General features: G+C 34.2%; 1 protein-coding gene and 1 long non-coding RNA gene across 4 annotated transcripts in view; both read right to left on the bottom strand.

The window, feature by feature from the left end:
• Window positions 1-1,365: 1,365 nt before the first annotated feature.
• On the bottom strand, window positions 1,366-18,383 carry LOC126972779 (carnitine O-acetyltransferase-like). Of its 3 annotated transcripts, none has more exons than XM_050819820.1 (13): window positions 18,216-18,383; window positions 17,577-17,629; window positions 16,754-16,999; window positions 16,042-16,253; window positions 15,413-15,563; window positions 14,398-14,572; window positions 14,063-14,250; window positions 12,194-12,294; window positions 10,909-11,028; window positions 8,273-8,395; window positions 6,071-6,269; window positions 4,838-4,975; window positions 1,366-3,673 (listed from the first exon to the last, which is right to left on the bottom strand). In XM_050819820.1, exons 2-13 carry the CDS (start codon window positions 17,595-17,597, stop codon window positions 3,458-3,460), a joined length of 1,890 nt encoding a protein of 629 aa, XP_050675777.1. In that variant the 5' UTR covers window positions 17,598-17,629; window positions 18,216-18,383; the 3' UTR covers window positions 1,366-3,457. The 3 variants fall into 3 exon arrangements, with proteins under 3 accessions (XP_050675777.1, XP_050675779.1, XP_050675778.1); XM_050819822.1 differs by having other exon boundaries at window positions 17,577-17,631; window positions 18,322-18,345; XM_050819821.1 differs by having other exon boundaries at window positions 18,273-18,344.
• Window positions 1,366-19,049, bottom strand: part of LOC126972898 (uncharacterized) — a 193,056-nt gene continuing 175,372 nt past the window's right edge. Inside the window, exon 2 of the long non-coding RNA XR_007731209.1 lies at window positions 1,366-3,103. This is a non-coding gene — a long non-coding RNA (uncharacterized LOC126972898). The remainder of the gene's footprint in view (window positions 3,104-19,049) is intronic.

The raw sequence follows: 19,049 nt of genomic DNA, 5'->3' as shown, positions 1-19,049 counted from the left end.
TCCCTCAGGGATCCCATCTCGGCCCATTGATGTTTATTATATAGACAATAACTTTATGCGGATGACCTTAAAATTTTTAGTCGAATTAAAACTGTTAGTGACTGTATTGATCTACAATTGGATCTTGATACTCTACTCGATTGGTGTAGTGCTAATAGTATGAGTTTGAGTATAAAAACATGCTCCATTATATCTTTCACTCGTATTAAAAACCCAATTTTGTTCGACTATAAAATTGATAATATACCACTTGAGCGGAAGTTTGTTTTACGAGATCTAGGTGTTGCTTTTGACTCGAAACTAACTTTTAAATATCACTATGAAGTAATAGCCAAGATATGTAATAAGCTATCTGGCTTCATATGTCGAGCTACGAAAGAATTCATGTCACCAAATAGTTTACTGTTACTCTATAAGTCGCTAATCCTGAGCCAACTCGACTACGCCTCCATTGTCTGGTCACCTCAATATAATATATATACTGATTTGCTTTAGTCTATTCAAAGGCGTCTTCTACGCGTATTGACGATTAGGTTTGGTCTAAAAAGGGAACTGAATAGATATGAAGAAAGGCTATCTCACTTCAAGTTACTGAGCCTCGAGAGTCGTCGCAAATTGCATGGCCTAACGACTTTATACAAAATACTCGATGGCACAATTTCTACTACCCTCTTGTCGGATATTCATCTAAGAGTTCCCCATCGGTCTTCAAGACATGAACAGCCTTTTACCATTCCGTTCTGCAATAATAACGTGACCTTCCATAACCCTATTTATAGAATTTGTCGTCAATACAATGCACTACTACTCGAAATCAGTGAAGTACCTGACATCCTCAGTTCATCTGTTTGTAAATGGAAAACTAGTTTATATAAATTCCTTAATTAGTTTAAATTATAAAAAAAACTTAGTATTATCACTATAATTATTCTCTTTTTCTTTTATAATACTACATTTCCTAGTTTTAAAATCGCTTTTATTGTTGTATTTTAATAGTTATTTATTTATGCTAAGCATGCTGAGTACACACCCTCGTGGAGTTGCAGCCTATCTTGTATTTAGCTGATAGTTTTTTTTGTTCATTATGTATATGTTGTAATTCTGTTGTGTGTACCTATTAAATAAATAAATATGGATGTTTGTTTCCGAGTCATGGATGTTTATATGTATTTATGTATGTTTAAGTAAGTATATTGTATTAAATATATCGTTGTCTTGCAACCCATAACACAGGCTATATATACCTAGTTTGGGGCAAGATAATTTGTGTAAAAAGTGTGTCAATATTATTATTATAAGGATAATATGTCTCACACTGCTGGACTGTAGAAAGGTTTTCAAATACACCTCGATATTAAAAAAATATTAAAATATAGAAAAAAAATATATTTCAATCTAGCTATAAAAAACATATGCATACAAAATTAACACGGCTTTTCCACTTAAATATAGGCTAGGAGTATATTTCATAAAAAATTGGACCCTGATTCAATATAACATATCATTACTTACACATGTTAAATACTAAATAACACCAATTCATAAAATATCAAATACATAAATAATATTATTGTGTATTTACATAATTACATTATGTCTTTTCAACTAATAATGACCAGTTTTATGGCTTAATTTGAGACTACTTTAATATTTGTATATAATAGTGAGGGTAGTATGATAACTCTTTTAAATAATACATATTTTTAATTTCAGCAGGTATTTGTCATACTTAATAAATTTATATACTAACTAAATACATAAAAAATCGCAGTGACTTCGGAATAAAGTACTTTTATATTATACTTTTCAAAGCATATTTAAGGATGTCACCTCCACCAAAGCAAAACAAAAGATAAAAAGGGAACACAAACCATCGGCTACCAATCAACTAATTATAGAATTTTTGAGATAAAATGTAGGTCTATGTCACGGACGAGTAAAAAAAGAAGGACTCCGCGCCGTGATATTAGCAAGTGAAGCACCGTTATGCTAGTGTGTGTGCGGTTACGGGGTATACCAGTTACACAATTTTTTCTCCCTTAAATAATCATATATGGCCACAAATACTTATATAGTATCGTTTTTACACTTTTTCACAACGCACGACGGCATGTTTAAAATATTTTATTGAGACGCAAACTGATCTGTCACAGACGATGACAATAATTCTCATAATGGCCGCCTATCGGCCTGTAGTAGTGTAAGTGTGTGCGTGGGGCTATGTATTTACACGTTAATCGGCTTGTTTTGGTGCTACACTGTTATGCAAGGTGACACGGAGTCCTTCTTATTTTACTCGTCCGTGGGTGAATATTAATATGTATATAAATACTTCATAATTTTATTTAATGTGTCACTCCTAAAGCCTTGATGACTACTGACATTAAAACTAATGGAAGCAAATATTTTTTATATTATATTAAGTAATAATATTATAACGGTTATTATACGATGAATATGTTTCTGTAATTATATTAATTTGTTAAGACGGGTACTCACTAATATGCTATACTTAAATGTAACTATATTACACAATATAATATTGGTTCCTGATAAGATCATTCAAAACAAATCAGTGTAAATTACACTATACACATTTATCTAACACACTTTCGTGTTTAATATAAAAATATATTTTGGGAGTGTCAACCATTAATACTGTAATCCATGTAGATTGCAGTTAATGTCTTAGGTTGGGTTGCATCATATTAGTTGTTATAGTTAGTAGTCAAATTTAACGTTAACTGTTACACTGACTTTTACTTAGACTGTGGAATGCGTTGTGACATGAATGAATATGCATTGGCAAAGTTCAAGTTAAAAAGTGAAATATCAAGTCATAATCGAATCGTTATTAGAAACTTTTGACAGGTCGCTCTTTAGCTATTTAACATTAACTATAGCTTTAAGCGGCGAAGATTGGACTGTTACGGTTAACAGTTAAAGCTATGACGTCATCTAAAATTGTCAAATGGTGCAACTCATTGTTTACCTACGGCCGTTTCCAATAACATATCTATCCTTAGTTTAACTCACTAGAGGTAGACAAATCTATCCTTTAAGCTTACTGACATTTCAATAACCTTAATAAAAGCGCGTACACCTTCCTTAAGGGCCGGCAACGCTCCTGTGATTCCTCTGGTGTTGCAAGTGATTGTGGGCGGCGGTGATCACTAACAACAGGTGACCCGTACGCTCGTTTGTCCTCCTATTCCATAAAAAAAAACTATCGACATAAAGCAACGGAATAAAACTATATTGGACAAACCTATGGATAGATAACATCTTGTCATTAAACAGTTATACCAATATATCCGTGATTGAAAACGGCCGTTAACCGGTACTTTAACATGTTTGCTATTGTTAAAGTTAGTCAATGCAACCCAGTTATAGAGTTGTGAAGGTTTGTTTGAGCGAGAGGAGCCGATGGGGTGTCGAGTGGGGGTGATGTGTGGGTCTACAGCTTGGACTTGGTGTTGAGCAGCAGCAGGTCATGCATGTCCTGGAGTGACTGCTCGAGCGCGCGGCGGTAGGGCTCGCAGCCGGTGTCGGGGTGGCGGCGGAAGGCGGCCGTGGCGAAGTTGATGTCGAGGTCGCGCGGGTTGTAGCACGTGGCATAGCCATCAGCGACCAGCGGCGCGTAGCACATGAACCCGTCGCTCTTACACGCGACCTGACCACATGAGAACATACACCATGAACACGTTGCAGGAGGCTCCTTTGCACAGGATGCCGACTAGATTATGGGTACCAACGGAGCCTATAAAGGTGAAGGTGTGTTTCGGTCAAAAGGGCGCCGTAGCTAGTTAAATTACTGAACAACTGGAAGACTTAACATCTTCCATCGTCCAGTAGCGATGGGCGTTGAACAACTCTCAATCGTCTCTCTCACTCTCAGTCGACGGTTCAAGTATTTCGAATGGACTAGTTCAATTCATAGACTATGACAGACGTAAACAAGGAGTTTTTTTCTCGTCCGTTGGACACAGAATGTAAATTATGAACTAATTTCACCACTTTCAGTATAACTTCACTCCATTTTTTTTTTTCACTTTTTCGTACCCCTCTATATTCACTTGCTTGGAAATTCAAATGAACTCCTCTCGACAGTCGACACATTAACGGTCTTTGTACAGTATCTAATCATGGAGGTACAAAAATTCAGTTGATCTTTAAGTAAACCAAAATATTATGAGTTTGTAATAATGGTCTTATTTAATTTAGCTGGTGGAACCCTCATTAATTTTACATTATTTTAACAAAAAAATTAAACCACGAAGGTCGCGACGAAGCCCATACAGTCGATTCGGTCGTCACGTCTCGCAACGTAAACTTGTAATAGACTATTTTGTCTAGCGTCTACAATACCGTCAAAGGTGAGGTAAGGAATAGTCCACGATTTGAATTAGCCCATCGACTAGTCATCGATAGAAAATGAACGACGGTCTAGTTTCATTCACACCAGATACGTCGACGACCCATCACTATTATCCAGAATTCTTCTTCGACTTATCGCGACAGAGTTAGGCGTGCATTGCTGAAAATGGAGTCTAATTCTCAAATGATTTAAGTTTTCTTTAGTGTTAATTCCGTCAATATTTGTTTTTAAACAATTCGACACGTGTTTCGCCTCTACACCGAGGCATCCTCAGGACGTGTTGTCTCCCCAAACTCTGGCACGAGACTGATTTTGGCGTTTGTATAATTATGGATTTCCGCAAAGTAACGCCTACTTCAATAAATCTAACTCTCAACTCATTTTATTTTTACTTTTTCACAGCTGCCATAGTCTTTCTAGAAGTATAAATGATATAAGATAAACACGTGATATAGGTACCTGACTAGTTGATATTCTCATATGCGCGCTCCGCACATAACCTGCATCGGAGTACAGCTCGGGCACTTCAATTCCATTCTCCTTTGCAATTAATTTCAAGCCCAGCAAATGCCGGTCTACACCTAGACCCTGCAGAGCCTGGAAATGAAAATATGCATGTTAAGGAATATGTGAGTACATAATGTCAATACTCGAAACAAACATAAACTCGCAATTCCATCTACTAGGCTCCGTAAAATTGCTAAATCTTTTAAAGTGGATTGTGTCATATTTTATAATAAACTCCCAAATTATATCAAAATATTACCAATTTAAAAATTTAAATGTATCGTAAAAAATTAATTAACATCTAAGGCCTATTATAACGTGAAAGACTAGATAAAGATATTTGGAATTAATGTTTCTAAAATTTGTTAATGAATATTGTTACACTGATTTGAATGCTATTGTCTTCTTATTATCTTCTAAAAGATTCTGAAACAGTTAGCTTACTGCTAAAAACAGCCAGTTCTAGTAGTAACCTAATATCATCCATTACTCATTATATACAAATAAACTAAGTATTAATTAAAGAATTACTTATTTTAGTAGTAACTTATATTTTGTATAGTGCAGTTATTAAAATTCACTTGAGTTTTATGCTCTTTTGCAGCGTTTAAAATATCGAAGAAAAATGGCGGGGATTCGAATAACCTACTTTTATTTACAGCGCGCGACGTTCTGGTAGTGTGGAAACGGGCGTAAACGAAAATGTTCTTTTTTTGAGGTTCATACAGATACCACGCATCGCGCAATAAGAATGTGGCTGTCTGTTGAAACTCTTTGCGCATGAAGGGATCGAAAAAAAAACAAAGGAGTGTTGTTATGAAATTCAGTACAACATTACAACACTCGTTTGGATGATGTAATGGTTATAAGGACATTGGGTGTTTTAATGTTGGCAATAAGCTAACTGTTTTAGAATCTTTAATAGAGGATTTAATGCATGCGTGTAGATAAATTATAATAAGCAACTTACATTCTAAACATATACCAAATACGCATGTATGTACGGTACGGTGAAGTGGGTTATTTCACCTTGATGTACATACATCATAGGGCTGTAAGTCCGAACGTGTGATGTCTGTGTGTCGTAGGTCCAAGCATTTTCATCCAAACACACATTTGTGTAGTCACAAACGGGATACACATTGATGCACCATCAATAAATAAATGACATTAATCAAAAGATACCTGTACGGTGTAGTCCTTATGAGCTGATATTGCTTTAGACATGGTTTGCATCTTCAGCTTAGGATCAGCCTTCGTGTCCAACATCGCCTTAGCGAACTCAATGGACTCCGGCGAGCACGAGCGGATAGTCTCTGTGCGTCCGCCCGCGAACATTCGGGTCGCCGCGGACTCGTAGTGCGCTCCCGGCGTTTGGTGTAACCTGGTTTGATCCAAATGAGATTGTTGTTTTACGAGCGGGCGCTACGTTATCCGCGCAAAATACCTATTGTTTAAATTAAGATGGAATGAAACAAAATATACATACACATATCAGTGAAAATCGCATTCAAATGGGTTAGACTCGTTCTGAGATTAGCACAATGTAAAAATTCTATAAAATATTTTTGAGCCCGGCTTTAGATAATACATTATCACTTTTAAATAAAACACTTTTAAAACGCGTGAAATTGTAATTGTTTTTACATTCGTACATTTTTTATTTTGGTTACTCCGACGTTTCAAGACCTTTCCAGATCTCGTTTTCAGGGGGACTGCAGATGAAATTTAATTCATTTCATGAATCATGAAAAATGTAACTTTTAACGCAAAAATCTAATGTAAAAACAGTTACAATTACACAGTTACAACAGGCGTTTTAATCCTTTAAAAGTGTTTTATTAGATTAGATTCAGTTCAGAGAGCTCCCCTGTATAGATTGTACAAATGTTCTAATAATGTAGATTTCTTTAACATGGGCAAGGAATGGATTAAACGTGAATTTAAACGTATTTTTTAATTAAATTAGTAGAAGTTACTATTGACTATGTACTTAAAGTGCTATTAACTTTGAAATTTTCTCATGCAAATTATCATATATTATACTACATTAATTATTATATGCTAGCTGACCCAACAGACGCTGTTCTGTCAATAGAAAAAATATTCGGGAATAGTATAGTCTAAATCTATCAGAAATGTCTAATTTTATATGTTTAAACGAGCAATTCTTGTATATATATAATCTGAATCCTCCTGAAGGCTCCAACGATTTTCATAAAATTAAGTATATATGATAGGATAGGATTTCGGGGGCGATATATCGATCTATATAGATAGATATCAATTTTAAAAAATATAGTTTAACCGTGTTTTAATGAGAAACAGCTACAATAACTTGAGAATACAAAGGTAAATTTCGTCACTGGTACAAGACTATAATAGCTCAGGTGGGACATTCGAATCCAGATATCCTATTAGTTTTTTTTTTCAAGTTTTGTACATTCATAAAAATCCGAGCAAGGCTGGGTCGTCCGGATATTATTAATAATGAGTTAAAAATGAAACAAAAACGTATTGCCAATTTGTTAAAGTGTTAAAATGGATATACAATGAATCTTGATGAACTGTCAAATGTTATCTAATAAAATTACTCTACTTTAGTATTTTATCCTTAAGAGATAGACATATGCTATCTACTTTTCTATAGATCTATATAAGATACATAATTCCACCATACATTATTTTGTTATAGCTCAAAGCGTTCCGACAATGGTTTCGATGAAAGCTTCCAGAAGGCTTATTTTTATCCGACACCAACAAATATCGTTAATGTATACGAAAACATAAACTATACTCAAAAACCTTTCTCGAGAACCACGCTATCCATTGGTGAAAACAGCACGACAATCGGTGCAGTAGTTTTTGCAGCAATGAGTTTATCGCGATCAGACAAACAGACAGACGCGGCGGAGGACTTTGTTTTATAATATATAGTGACACTACATAGTATTAATGTTATGTGGCACATGTTTGCTTTTTTTTTGACTTTCAATATTTAATGTCTATACGCCTTGCTTTAAATCCTCTATTAAAAAGATTCTAAAACAGTTAGCTTATTGCCAACCTTAAAATACACAATGTCCATTACATCATCCAAACGAGTGTTGTAATGAAATTCAGTACAACATTTAGGATGATATTATGGTTACTAGGACTGGCTTTTTTAATGTTAGCAGTGAGCTAACAGCAATAGAATCTTTTATAGAGGATTCATAGTATGGGCGCAGATAAAGTCTTGTATGGAACTGTTGATAATTAGGTATTAAAACACTGATATGATACTATTATCACACGAGGCGAAGCCGAGTCCACATTCGTGTTTTTATACCCCTTATCACATAACAGTTGCATAAATAACTATAACGTAGTTCATCTTTTACTCACCTGTAAAATGCATATTGCATTGCCATCTGCAAGTAGCTGTCAGGGCTGAACTTGTGTGATTTGATAAAGTTTTTGCCATATTTATCATATTTGAAGCAATTCAACTCCAAATCATCCACCAACCTATAAAGAAAAACTTTTTTATCGACGCGATAAAAGGAAACATCTACTACTCACATCTGAACATTGAAATCGACATTTAAATCAATATTTGTTTTGACCACGTTAGTTTTTGAACATTTTTCCCATGGTTTGAGTGTTTATCAATTAAAGTCACGAATAATTTACAAATCTCTATAATGCCGGACATAATAAATAATCGTTTGGTGATACTACATAATGCACGTAATAACATTACACGAAGACCCCACAACAAGAAAAATATTTTTAGGCAATGTACTATGTTTTGGCAAAGTCAAAGGTTAAAAGTTATTAGGATATACATACATACATATAATCACGCCTCTTTCCCTAGGAGTAGGCAGAGACCACTTCTTTCCACTTGCTACATTCCTTACATACTTGTTTCGCTTCGTCCACTTTCATTATTCCTTTCATACATGCTCTTCGGTTTAGGGTACTCTTGACCAGGCCTTTTTCCAAGACGTCCCTGATAACTGATTTGATCTTGAAACGTCCGCCTAGGTCTTCCCCTTTTAACACTTTCATTCACACTGGCCTTATACACTTTCTTCGTCAATCGTTCTTCATTCATTCTCTCGACATGTCTCCAAACCATCTCAGCATGCCTTTCTGAATTTTTGTCACAACATCTTCTTTCAGACCACAACGTTTCCTTATCTCAATATTTCTTATCCTGTCACAAATTTTAACTCCTATCATACTTCTCAACGCTCTTATCTCAACTGCATTTATTCTGCTTTCATGTTTCTTCTGCCATACCCATCATTCACTTCCGTACATGAGTGTTGGAACCAACACCCCCTCATGAACAGCCAAACGAGCCTTAGTAGACACCTTCTGCCTGCTCATAAAGGTGCAAAGCTCCATTCACCAGCCATCAGTCATGTTTCCTGCATTCACTCTTCATTCAATATCACTCTCAAACTTTCCATCTCTTGTAAACTTAGAACCCAGATACACAAACTCATTCACCTGTTCAATTTTTTCATCTCCAATCACAATATTGCAGTCTGTCACTACCTCTTCTCTTTCAAACACCATCACTTTCGTCTTTTTTACATTCATCTTCATTCCCTTTCTACCAAAAGTTCCATTCATAGCAGTTACCATCTCCTGCAACTCTTCGGCCGAAGATGCAAGTAATACTTGGTCATCAGCATAGAGAAAACATTTGACGAGTAACTCATTCATTCTCAACCCACTGTCATTCTCTTTTAAATCTGTCAAGCAATTGTTCATGAACACATTAAACAGCGACGGTGACGCTACACATCCCTGTCTAACACCTTTTTCGATATATAATATTCAGTGTATGCCCCGTTTATCCTTACACAAGCACTCGAATCTCTATAAAGAAATTGCAATGCTCGTATGAGGACATTGTTCACACCGTTCGCGGACAATGCTGGCCACAATTCATTCCTCACCACTCTATCATAGGCCTTTTCTAGATCCACGAACGCGCAATAAACCTTCTGGTTTTTGGCCAAAAACTTTTCGGCTATGCACTGCAAGGAAAAGACCTGATCCGTACATTCCCTTTCTAAATCCCGCTTGTGCGTCCCATACTTTTTCGTCTGTCATATATCCATAAAATGTGTGTGTGGCGAATTTGGCGATTTTTTGACCCTCCCTCTCGTGTAACTATATAAAATGAATAAGATTACTTGTGCTTGATTGCGTTAGATTTACATTTGAAAAAATGAGTAATATTTTTCTTTATATAATAACACTTCTAATTCAGGTCCCCCTCTTTTGTATCATATTTAACTCAGTTTTCATTTTTTTTACAAATCTACACCCTTAGATTACTTCTACGTTTAGATATACTGTGACAGCTATGATCACGTCGAAAAAAAACTGCGGGCGAACTGTTAAGCCTCTATATTCAGCAACGCACGCACACTAAAACAAAGTGACATGAGTGTAAAACGTAGCTTGTCACGCACACTAAAGTAATAAACCTGTCCTGATGACATGCGTTGCCAAACAGCAAGATAAGGCTGCAACTAGACGTATAAATTATCTAAGTCTACATTTTTTTTTCCGAATCAATATTTACCAAGCCCCGTTTCCTCCTCGCGAGATTGGGTGAGATTCGGCTCGGCTCCCACGCCCCCTAAGCGCTTCACGTAAATAAAACGAACGCCCCAATATTTTTTATATAGATAACTGAATTGGACGTTCCAGAAAAACGTTCCAAACCACAATCATGTCGAAATTGAGTTAAGAACACAAAACTGGTGTGATTCATATTAACGAACTAACAAAAAATGGCAGCCATACTGTCACTCTTTAAATGACATCATGACTTAGTAGCCCAAACCCATGTATGGAATACAGTAATATTTATAAAACTTTAAACACGAATTCCTTAAAATGTGATGTTTGTGGCTTGGAACATTTTTCAGGAACTACATCCAATTGGCCTTGATGCCTAAAATAAGTATCTAATAGCAATGTTCATACTATATATTATAAAATTGACTTACTTATCCAGATTGGTCTTGGCAGCTTCTATCATTTGTGATACCTCATCACTGATTTTGAATTTTAATTTTATCGGATTCTTTGGGCTTGCCGATGATTCAGCTTTACTGGAGCCCTTGTTTCTGAAATTATTAAATTTTATTACAGTATCAACCATCTTGATAACAAGTGTTTTGGTTTGGTAAGATACTCCAAAAATTGCTTCTATTATCTACCTATAGTTATTACCTGCCAAGATTTTTGAAGAAGGGTGGCCAAAATTTTTTATTTTTTCAACATAAAATCTGGTAGTGTGGCTTATTTGTGAAATATGTGCAGGTATGTATTGCTTTCACCTGGATTTTATTCTTATCCAGAGCAGTATATTTGTAGTACATAGTAAATGTGGTTTCTTTATGAGAAATAGTGACTAGACAAGGAGTGCAGCTCAGAATTCTTGATCGAACTCAAAACTCTGACCGACATCGCAATTTAACTCGTCACTTTGAGACACAGAAGTAAAGGCTTAAGCCCAGTAATTTTCGATAATTCGAAGGGTGCGGTAGCTGGTGAAATTAGCATTAGCTTGCACATAATCTACTGCTTCAGTAAATGGCACCGCTGTGGTCTCCACCTAGCTGGTAGGGATCCAGTGCAAACAACTGTCTTACCAGTAAAAGAGGGAATTATGCCCTCTTAAGGCGAAGAGTAAGCAGAAAACACGCAAAGATGGTGTTTTTAGACAAGTTTTGTGGTGAAAGTATAGCATTTCGAGCTATGAACACTACTTAATCCTGTTACAGATATCCTTAAGTCTTATTTGTAGGTTGCTAATGCTTGCTGTTGGTTATAGTTAACACTGCCGAGCCTTTGTGAACTACCACTTTTCTTTGAAGTTAAACAAGTTTTTTGGTATGGCGTGACGCATTTTTTTGGTACTTCTCTCAGAAAAGTTAATAGATTCTACATTTTTGTATAGGTTCATTTATTCAGGTTAGTAGTGAATAACGAGGATTGTAAGCATATAAACTGTTTTCCACGCAAGAATTTTGAAAATATTGGCTTTGATACATACGGGCCGGCAGCCGTTAACTCATATCGCTCAAAGTCGCTGGCATTTAGTGTGGCCTTAAGTCAACGCATTTTGAATGTGTTTATTTATTTTTTATTTATGGAAGAGATTCAGTTCATTCGATTTCATGAAAATGTGTGTTTTCGTGTAGATCAACTTCTTTCTCATTCAGGGGTGAAATCTTATTTGATATAGATACATTTTCGTTACAATTTAATTAGTTACAATAAACTCACATGCTATTGATAATAAAATCCGTCATCACCGCAATAGGCTGCCCCTCAGCGGGGGAGTGTTCATATGTCAGGCCAGTTACTCCATCCTCGCCGACAATAAACTGTAACAGTTAATGAAAGGTCAGGCAATATAGAATACTGAAGAGTGTACTAACGATGAATGCGTGTGTGTGTGTTTGTGAATTACTCTAAATTTAAACTTCCTTTAGATTTTTACTAACACTCCTTTTAATGCAGCCTTTACTGTTATTAAAAAGTTCAGTACTGTTGAATTGTTTATTACAGTCGCATAGAGTGTGACAGATTACCAATTTTCATAATAATTAGTGTGACTCAGCGGGACTTGGAATAGAGACGTCTGTCTAGTGCGAACTGACGGCGAACTGACGGCACTCGTAATTGAATGAATAGTTCAGTTAGCTCTGTACTGTCGATCCTACCATGAACTATGTTATGAAGGAAAGAGAGATCCAGAACCTTGCGCCTGTCCTCAAGTGTCATCATATTATGAAACCTGCAAGATTCGGGGTAGTCCACTTAATTGTGTCGTGCGCGATAGTTGATATATTTTAAAAATTTTGCTTGTATGTTTTCAATTTGTTGGACATGTGTTATGTATCGTGGGTTCCATATATTGCTGCAATATTCAAGAATACTTCTTACGTAAGCATAATATAGTATTTTAATACATTTTATGTCTGAGAAAGGTTTACTGACGCGCAGAATGAATCCCAAGTTTTGATGACGAAGGACTTACGATTTACTTATATGGATTGACATATTAAGATCTTAATCTACATTTGAGATATTGATAAAGTTATTCTAGTAGTTTTATATATATAAATATATAATTTTATTTTCATTGCCAATGTTTATGGTAGCAGTAGACTTGGGGTATTATAAATATATAAATATTTAATTCTCGAAGTCTGTGTCTTAGTGTCTAGAGAATACCAGTGTTGAGAAGTAAAATTCCCAACGTAATGCTGACTAGACACCATTTTGGTTCTGTAATGTCCATAATATTGTTATTAGTAATAAGATTTCTGTATTTATTAAACAAATATTATTATTATTAATTACTAGCTGACCCGACAGACGTTGTTCTGTATATAATAAATAAAATAATGTTTTTATATGAATTTGTCAATAATATATCATAACATCAAAAATTACTTCGTAAAATATGCACCCTGTTGTCGTAATGAAATTGTTTCACAGCAGAACTGTCAAACCGAGCGTCAATAAATTCTCTCATAGAAATTATGTATGGAAACATCAAAGCAAAAACAAATTTGTTGTTTTTATTTAATTTAGCAGCATTTTCCTATTTATTCACCTTTTAAACCTTCTCTGGACTTCCACAAATAATTCAAGACCAAAATTAGCCAAAACGGTCCAGCCGATCTCGAGTTTTAGCGAGACTAACGAACAGCAATTCATTTTTATATATACAGGATGTCCCAAAGTTATGGGACATGAAGGGAAAGTACCTTAAATATCGAAGATAGGCTATTTTACTAAAATAAGACTTTATGTTATTTTAAAAAGTTAGTAACTCTGCATTCGAAGATTTTCTAAAAATTACTTGCCCCGTCTGGGAATCGAACCGACTTAAATGTAAAAAAAACACCCCTACTTTTATGATGCCAATCGAAAGAATTGCCAAAAACTAATAACTCTTCTTAAGTCACATAGTATTTTAAAAGAAAGTAGTCAATTAAATAGCCTATCTTCGATATTTAAGGTACTTTCCCTTCATGTCCCATAACTTTGGGACACCCTGTATAGATAGATTAGTTCAAAGGTACTCTGTCACAAGATGATGGAATGAGGGAACACATGTTGTATAATATATAGTAATGTGACCTGTATAGTTTTATCGAACCAGCGATTGGCACCGTTGCTGGCGGCGCCTCCACCGTGGATGGTTTGCGCGGCGGCCAGTGTGCGGCGTTGCCAATCCGAGCGCGCGTCATGCACACCGACTGCGCGATCCAGACACAGCACTGCTAGGCTGCGTTCAATGTCCAATAACGATTCACGATTTACTGCTTCTACAAATGGGGACATTTATTTCGTATATCTAAAGTATAGACAGTATCCAGCAAGACGGGAAAGTATTTGATTGAATGCAAGCACGTACATACTTGAAGCGAAGACACAAATTTCAATGCAGGTTAAATATGCAGAAAGTTAGTTACCTTTACTGAGAAGTTCATAGGCCTTTGCCCAGGTGTCTCTGTTTTCAGAACTCAAAATGCCCACACCTTCATTATTAGGATTGCATGACAATTTTTTTATTGTCTTGAGGGCTTCAATGATTTGTTGCTGACTCAATTTCTTACCGTCACTCCCCCAAAGGTCTAAATGAAATAGCTGAAAATGTTACTGTGATTAAGAAAGAGTGAAAATAAATATGAGGGTAATTGATTAACTGCATGCTCGCTCTGTAAGAATTGTTGGATTTTTTGCTGTGGGAGGTTTTCCTAGTAAGAGTATTATTGTTATTGGATAGGTATCTGCGGAGTAAGGGAATCTAGACCTTATATCTTAGAAGCTAAGATTGATAGCTAGCTGTTGCGTAAACAACTTGTAACTTCTTTCTTGTTGAATGTTTATTATTTACAACACTGACATTATTCTGGAACGATCTCACTTAATATTTATGAGGCATAGTTGATTCATTAATTTATAAGTAAATGTGAAGACCACTATCAGCTGAGCAATACAGGCGTAGTTCAGAGGACTTCTGACGAAAGTGGACTGTATGGAAGGGAGTAGGAACTGACCAAATGAAATTGCTGGCAACACTTAGTCCAGTCCTTGTTTGTAGTTCAATTAGTTCAGGTCGTTTTGTCACTATTTCACAATAATTCGTTTCGCGACGCGTTGATTTGCCAGTTGCAAAGCGGAGCGATTTAATTCCTACCCGTGCGTGCGTAAGGGCTTGCGAGCGGTCGTCCTTGCCAATGGCGGAGTGGGGAAACAGAGAGAAGAAAAAGGATAGATATTTTGTGTTAACAGTAATTGAGTGAACAAAGAGGACATTCAATGTGATCAATACAACAAGCAATATAACTTCAAGTATGTTATTGGTGATAATATGTAGAAGTGTGTAACAAGTTATTGGTACCTTGTAATAAGTATTCAACTATGCGGAATTAAATTGGTGTTGTTAGTGCCCTGTATTCCTCACATATAACATTATGTACTCACATGGTTATTATGGATGACTGTTACATATTTACTGTCATTGTATGATAGTTTATCTCTCTTTTCATGCGGAATTCTGCATGTCCCAAATATTTTTTTGTACTGACACATATCTAAAGGATTCTTGCCCATCATCTCAACAGGTATCTCATCTCTAGAACGACATATTTCAAATATAAAAAACATGTCAAATTGATTAGAGTTATCCTAATGATTAATAAGGGAAATATCAAAATTGTGAAGATAATTTCAACAACTATCCAATCATCATGATTTGAGTATGACATATATTATCATACTAAACCGTAGTAATAGTAGATAAATTATATCGTTATTCAGACTACTAAAAATAATATGGATGTTACTAATATATTTATTACAATTAATATATATTTAAGAATATGAATTATTTTCTAAGACATTCATTTATTGGCTATCTTAATTACACATATATTTCACAAATTTTTCAAACAAAATTGTTTAATCTCAATAAAAATGTCAAAATAATGGTGAGGCTTGAGCAAAGTACAAAAATAATTCTGTTTAGGCAGATTATTACAGACTATAACTTTTTACAATTTTAGATAATTTTTTACCAGTAGTATTCTAAGCATTAGCATTATTACACATACTTGTCAATCATGGATTTATATTCCAAAGCGGCTAGCAACGTTTTAGCAGCATATTCCAATTGATCAGATTCATTTCTGAATTTTTGAATAGGATAAACAAGTCCTGGGCTTGAAAAAACAACAACAGGGTCCCGGTATTCAAGATATGCTGTGTTAATCCACCACTCCTCAAGCCAATTTTGATGTTTGGTCGCATGTTGTACTAATAATTCCTAAAACGATAATTAGTTAGTAAAAACTGATATATGTCTAAAAAAATCTAATCTAATCTGTAGTTACAATTTCGAAAACTTATCAAACAAAAATTCAAGATATTTACTTGCATGTGTGTATCAGTGTTGTTAAGGCCCATCTTGAAAACTCATAAAGTATTAAATTCAAATATTTTTATTCAAAATAGGATTCAATATTGAACATTACGACATTCTACGACCCATTAAAAAAAGACTGCCTCAGACCTGAGAAGAATGGGCGCAAGAAACTCAGCGGGCTTTTTTATATTAAAATATGGAATGATTGTGATATGGTATAGTAAGCATTTATAATTAAAGAGCCTGAGGGTGTTCGCTTCATACCCACTTTGTGTTGTCATTAAGAAAATTATTTACACTATAGTAACCTTTCCCACACAAATTCTATCTATTCAACTTCAATATGGAATATATACAAAAATATACCATATTCTAAGTATGTAAACAAATGTATAACATGCCTGCAGTTTTGGTCCTACTCCCATGTTACTATTAAATTGTTTAATGAGACCAGAAGTTTTTACAGACTCTTCATCATTTAGGAAAGGTTGAACAGATTTTAAAAATTTTCTGAGAGTATCATCTAATTTTGGTACTGGCAGACGAGGCAGTTGCTGGCTGTTTGTAGCTGATTTTGCAGAAGTGTAATTGCAGACTAAATTTAGAGATGTGATGTACGGTTCTAAGGTGAACGCTTTTGGAGTCCACTGAAACAAATAATAAATTAGTGAAAATTGAACATTCAGCCATGAAACATTTAAATCCAACCAAAGTTCATTTTTTTACAGCTCTCTAGGGAGTGGCAGGTTGTGTCTCTTTCATGCACTTACTTTTTGAATACTATTATTACTCTTCAATACTTGTATGTTTTTTCTTGCTATCTTTACATTTTAAGTCTTTCTTAAAAAGTACTTCATATTTTTTTTTAATAAATAAGTAACTTATGTCTGTTGAAAGAATACTAACTTATTTCATTCAATTTTAATATGAGACAAGATTGATTTTAAACATGATTGCTTCATTGTAAAGAAGTAATGTCATCTTCATATTATATTCTGTTAAAAAATAAAGCAAAATCTTAATTAGAGTTGTAAATAACAAACAACTAACTATCATTAAAGAATACAATGTAAAGAACCTGTTCAGTTTCATACCTATTTCTATTAATTATAGACAAAATAGTTCAGATATTTTACTTTTTCAGTTCAAGCAGCAAAACTTGTATCACTCTTGATGTTAATGAAATTAATATTAAAAAAATATATTGTAATTATAAGTACTTACTATTTTTATTCCTCTTAACATCCTGAATCCTTAACCCCTTTCAACAAAATTTCCTGCAGATGGGAATACATATAAATATTAACGTACTAATGTGAGGATAATATTATAAGGAAATGTTGAATCATCAAACACCTCAGAGTTTAATAATAAATTTACTTGAACAGATACATGTAACATTGCTTATTTTATTTAGCTGTAATATAAATCAAATATTAATAATAATCAAATATAAATAAAAAATAATAATAATGAATATTATTTAGTGCTTGGAGTAACTGTTTTTTTAATATTAATATTTGGAATAATAAGGGATACAATATAATTAGGCTGAAAATATTTGTATATTAATTTGAAATTAATACAGAAAAAAAAATAACTCTAGGAAATAGTGTAGAGTTCAAATTTCATATAGAATATATTTATGAAAATACATTAAATTCATTAGCAAAACTAGAATTTCTATTATATACAAACGATCTAAACGCTAAAAATAAAGTAACTCAAAGAAAGAACCGCATAGATTTATACTACGAGGATATAATATGACAGTAATTGAATATTTGGAGAGAAAGGTCAAAAGTTTTTAAATATCCTTGACTTCGATCATAAAATAATAATTAATAGATAACTCCAAATTACCTCTTAGCCGTCTAATCACTTGAATATAATATAAAATAATAATAATTTGTTTTGTACCTTTATTTGTATCAAATAATATTTTATTTTTACTATTAATTATTTATCTATTATTGAGTGTTGATGTGTCGTAAGTCGTTACTCGTAAGCTGTGCTCGTAACACAGAACAGAACACTTTTACTCTAACCGGCTCGTAAGCACAGTCGCTCAAACTTCTTAGTACTTTCAAGTACAAAGTACCTACTCACTAGTCACTACTCTGTGGCCTGTGCTCGTAATAATTTATTTATTTATTTATAATAGACACACCAACAAGCTATTCTAAACTAAACAAAAATAAGAAAAATATAAAACGAACATTATGAACAGAATAGCTTTCTTACAGGTATGTACAGCTCTGTTGTATTATTAAAGATAATGTTAGTACAAAAAACGCAAAGTAATTTAAAGATTAATAAATGTTAAAAATACAAAGTATACAAATTATTTCTTATGTAGAATATGAGTAAAGCGAACAGACCATATATATAATTAAAAACTATTATAAATAACACTGTTGCAAAGTCTTTTAAATTGTAGCACCGACATCCCAAACATATCCATGTAGTCAAAATTATTATTAAGGAGCTCATTAAATGATCTCATAGAGCGCTGCAGTGGAGAGTGAAGACCAATATTAGTTCTCGGAATAGCAAGATGAAAGAATTCAAGCCTTGCACCGGGGCGGGGTATATTGAAATCAATTTGTCGTAATATTTCTGGGGCACTAACAATACCATTACATAATTTAAATAAAAATAGCAAATCTTGAATACGACGAAGATTTTCGTGAGATT

This window comes from Leptidea sinapis, chromosome 27, assembly GCF_905404315.1.
Source record: "Leptidea sinapis chromosome 27, ilLepSina1.1, whole genome shotgun sequence".
NCBI lineage: Eukaryota > Metazoa > Arthropoda > Insecta > Lepidoptera > Pieridae > Leptidea > Leptidea sinapis.
The sequence above is the reverse complement of the archived record's forward strand: the minus strand, read 5'-3'. Positions and strand labels throughout refer to the sequence as shown.

What these genes read in the sequence shown, in the direction of transcription:
- LOC126972779 (XM_050819820.1), bottom strand. Translation starts at nt 17,597, where the DNA reads ATGTTAAGAGGAATAAAAATA. An exon ending in TGTTAAGAGGAATAAAAATA is followed by an intron (nt 17,000 to 17,576) that starts GTAAGTACTTAT and finishes TATTTGTTTCAG; the next exon opens with TGGACTCCAAAAGCGTTCAC. An exon ending in GAGTAGGACCAAAACTGCAG is followed by an intron (nt 16,254 to 16,753) that starts GCATGTTATACA and finishes TTATCGTTTTAG; the next exon opens with GAATTATTAGTACAACATGC.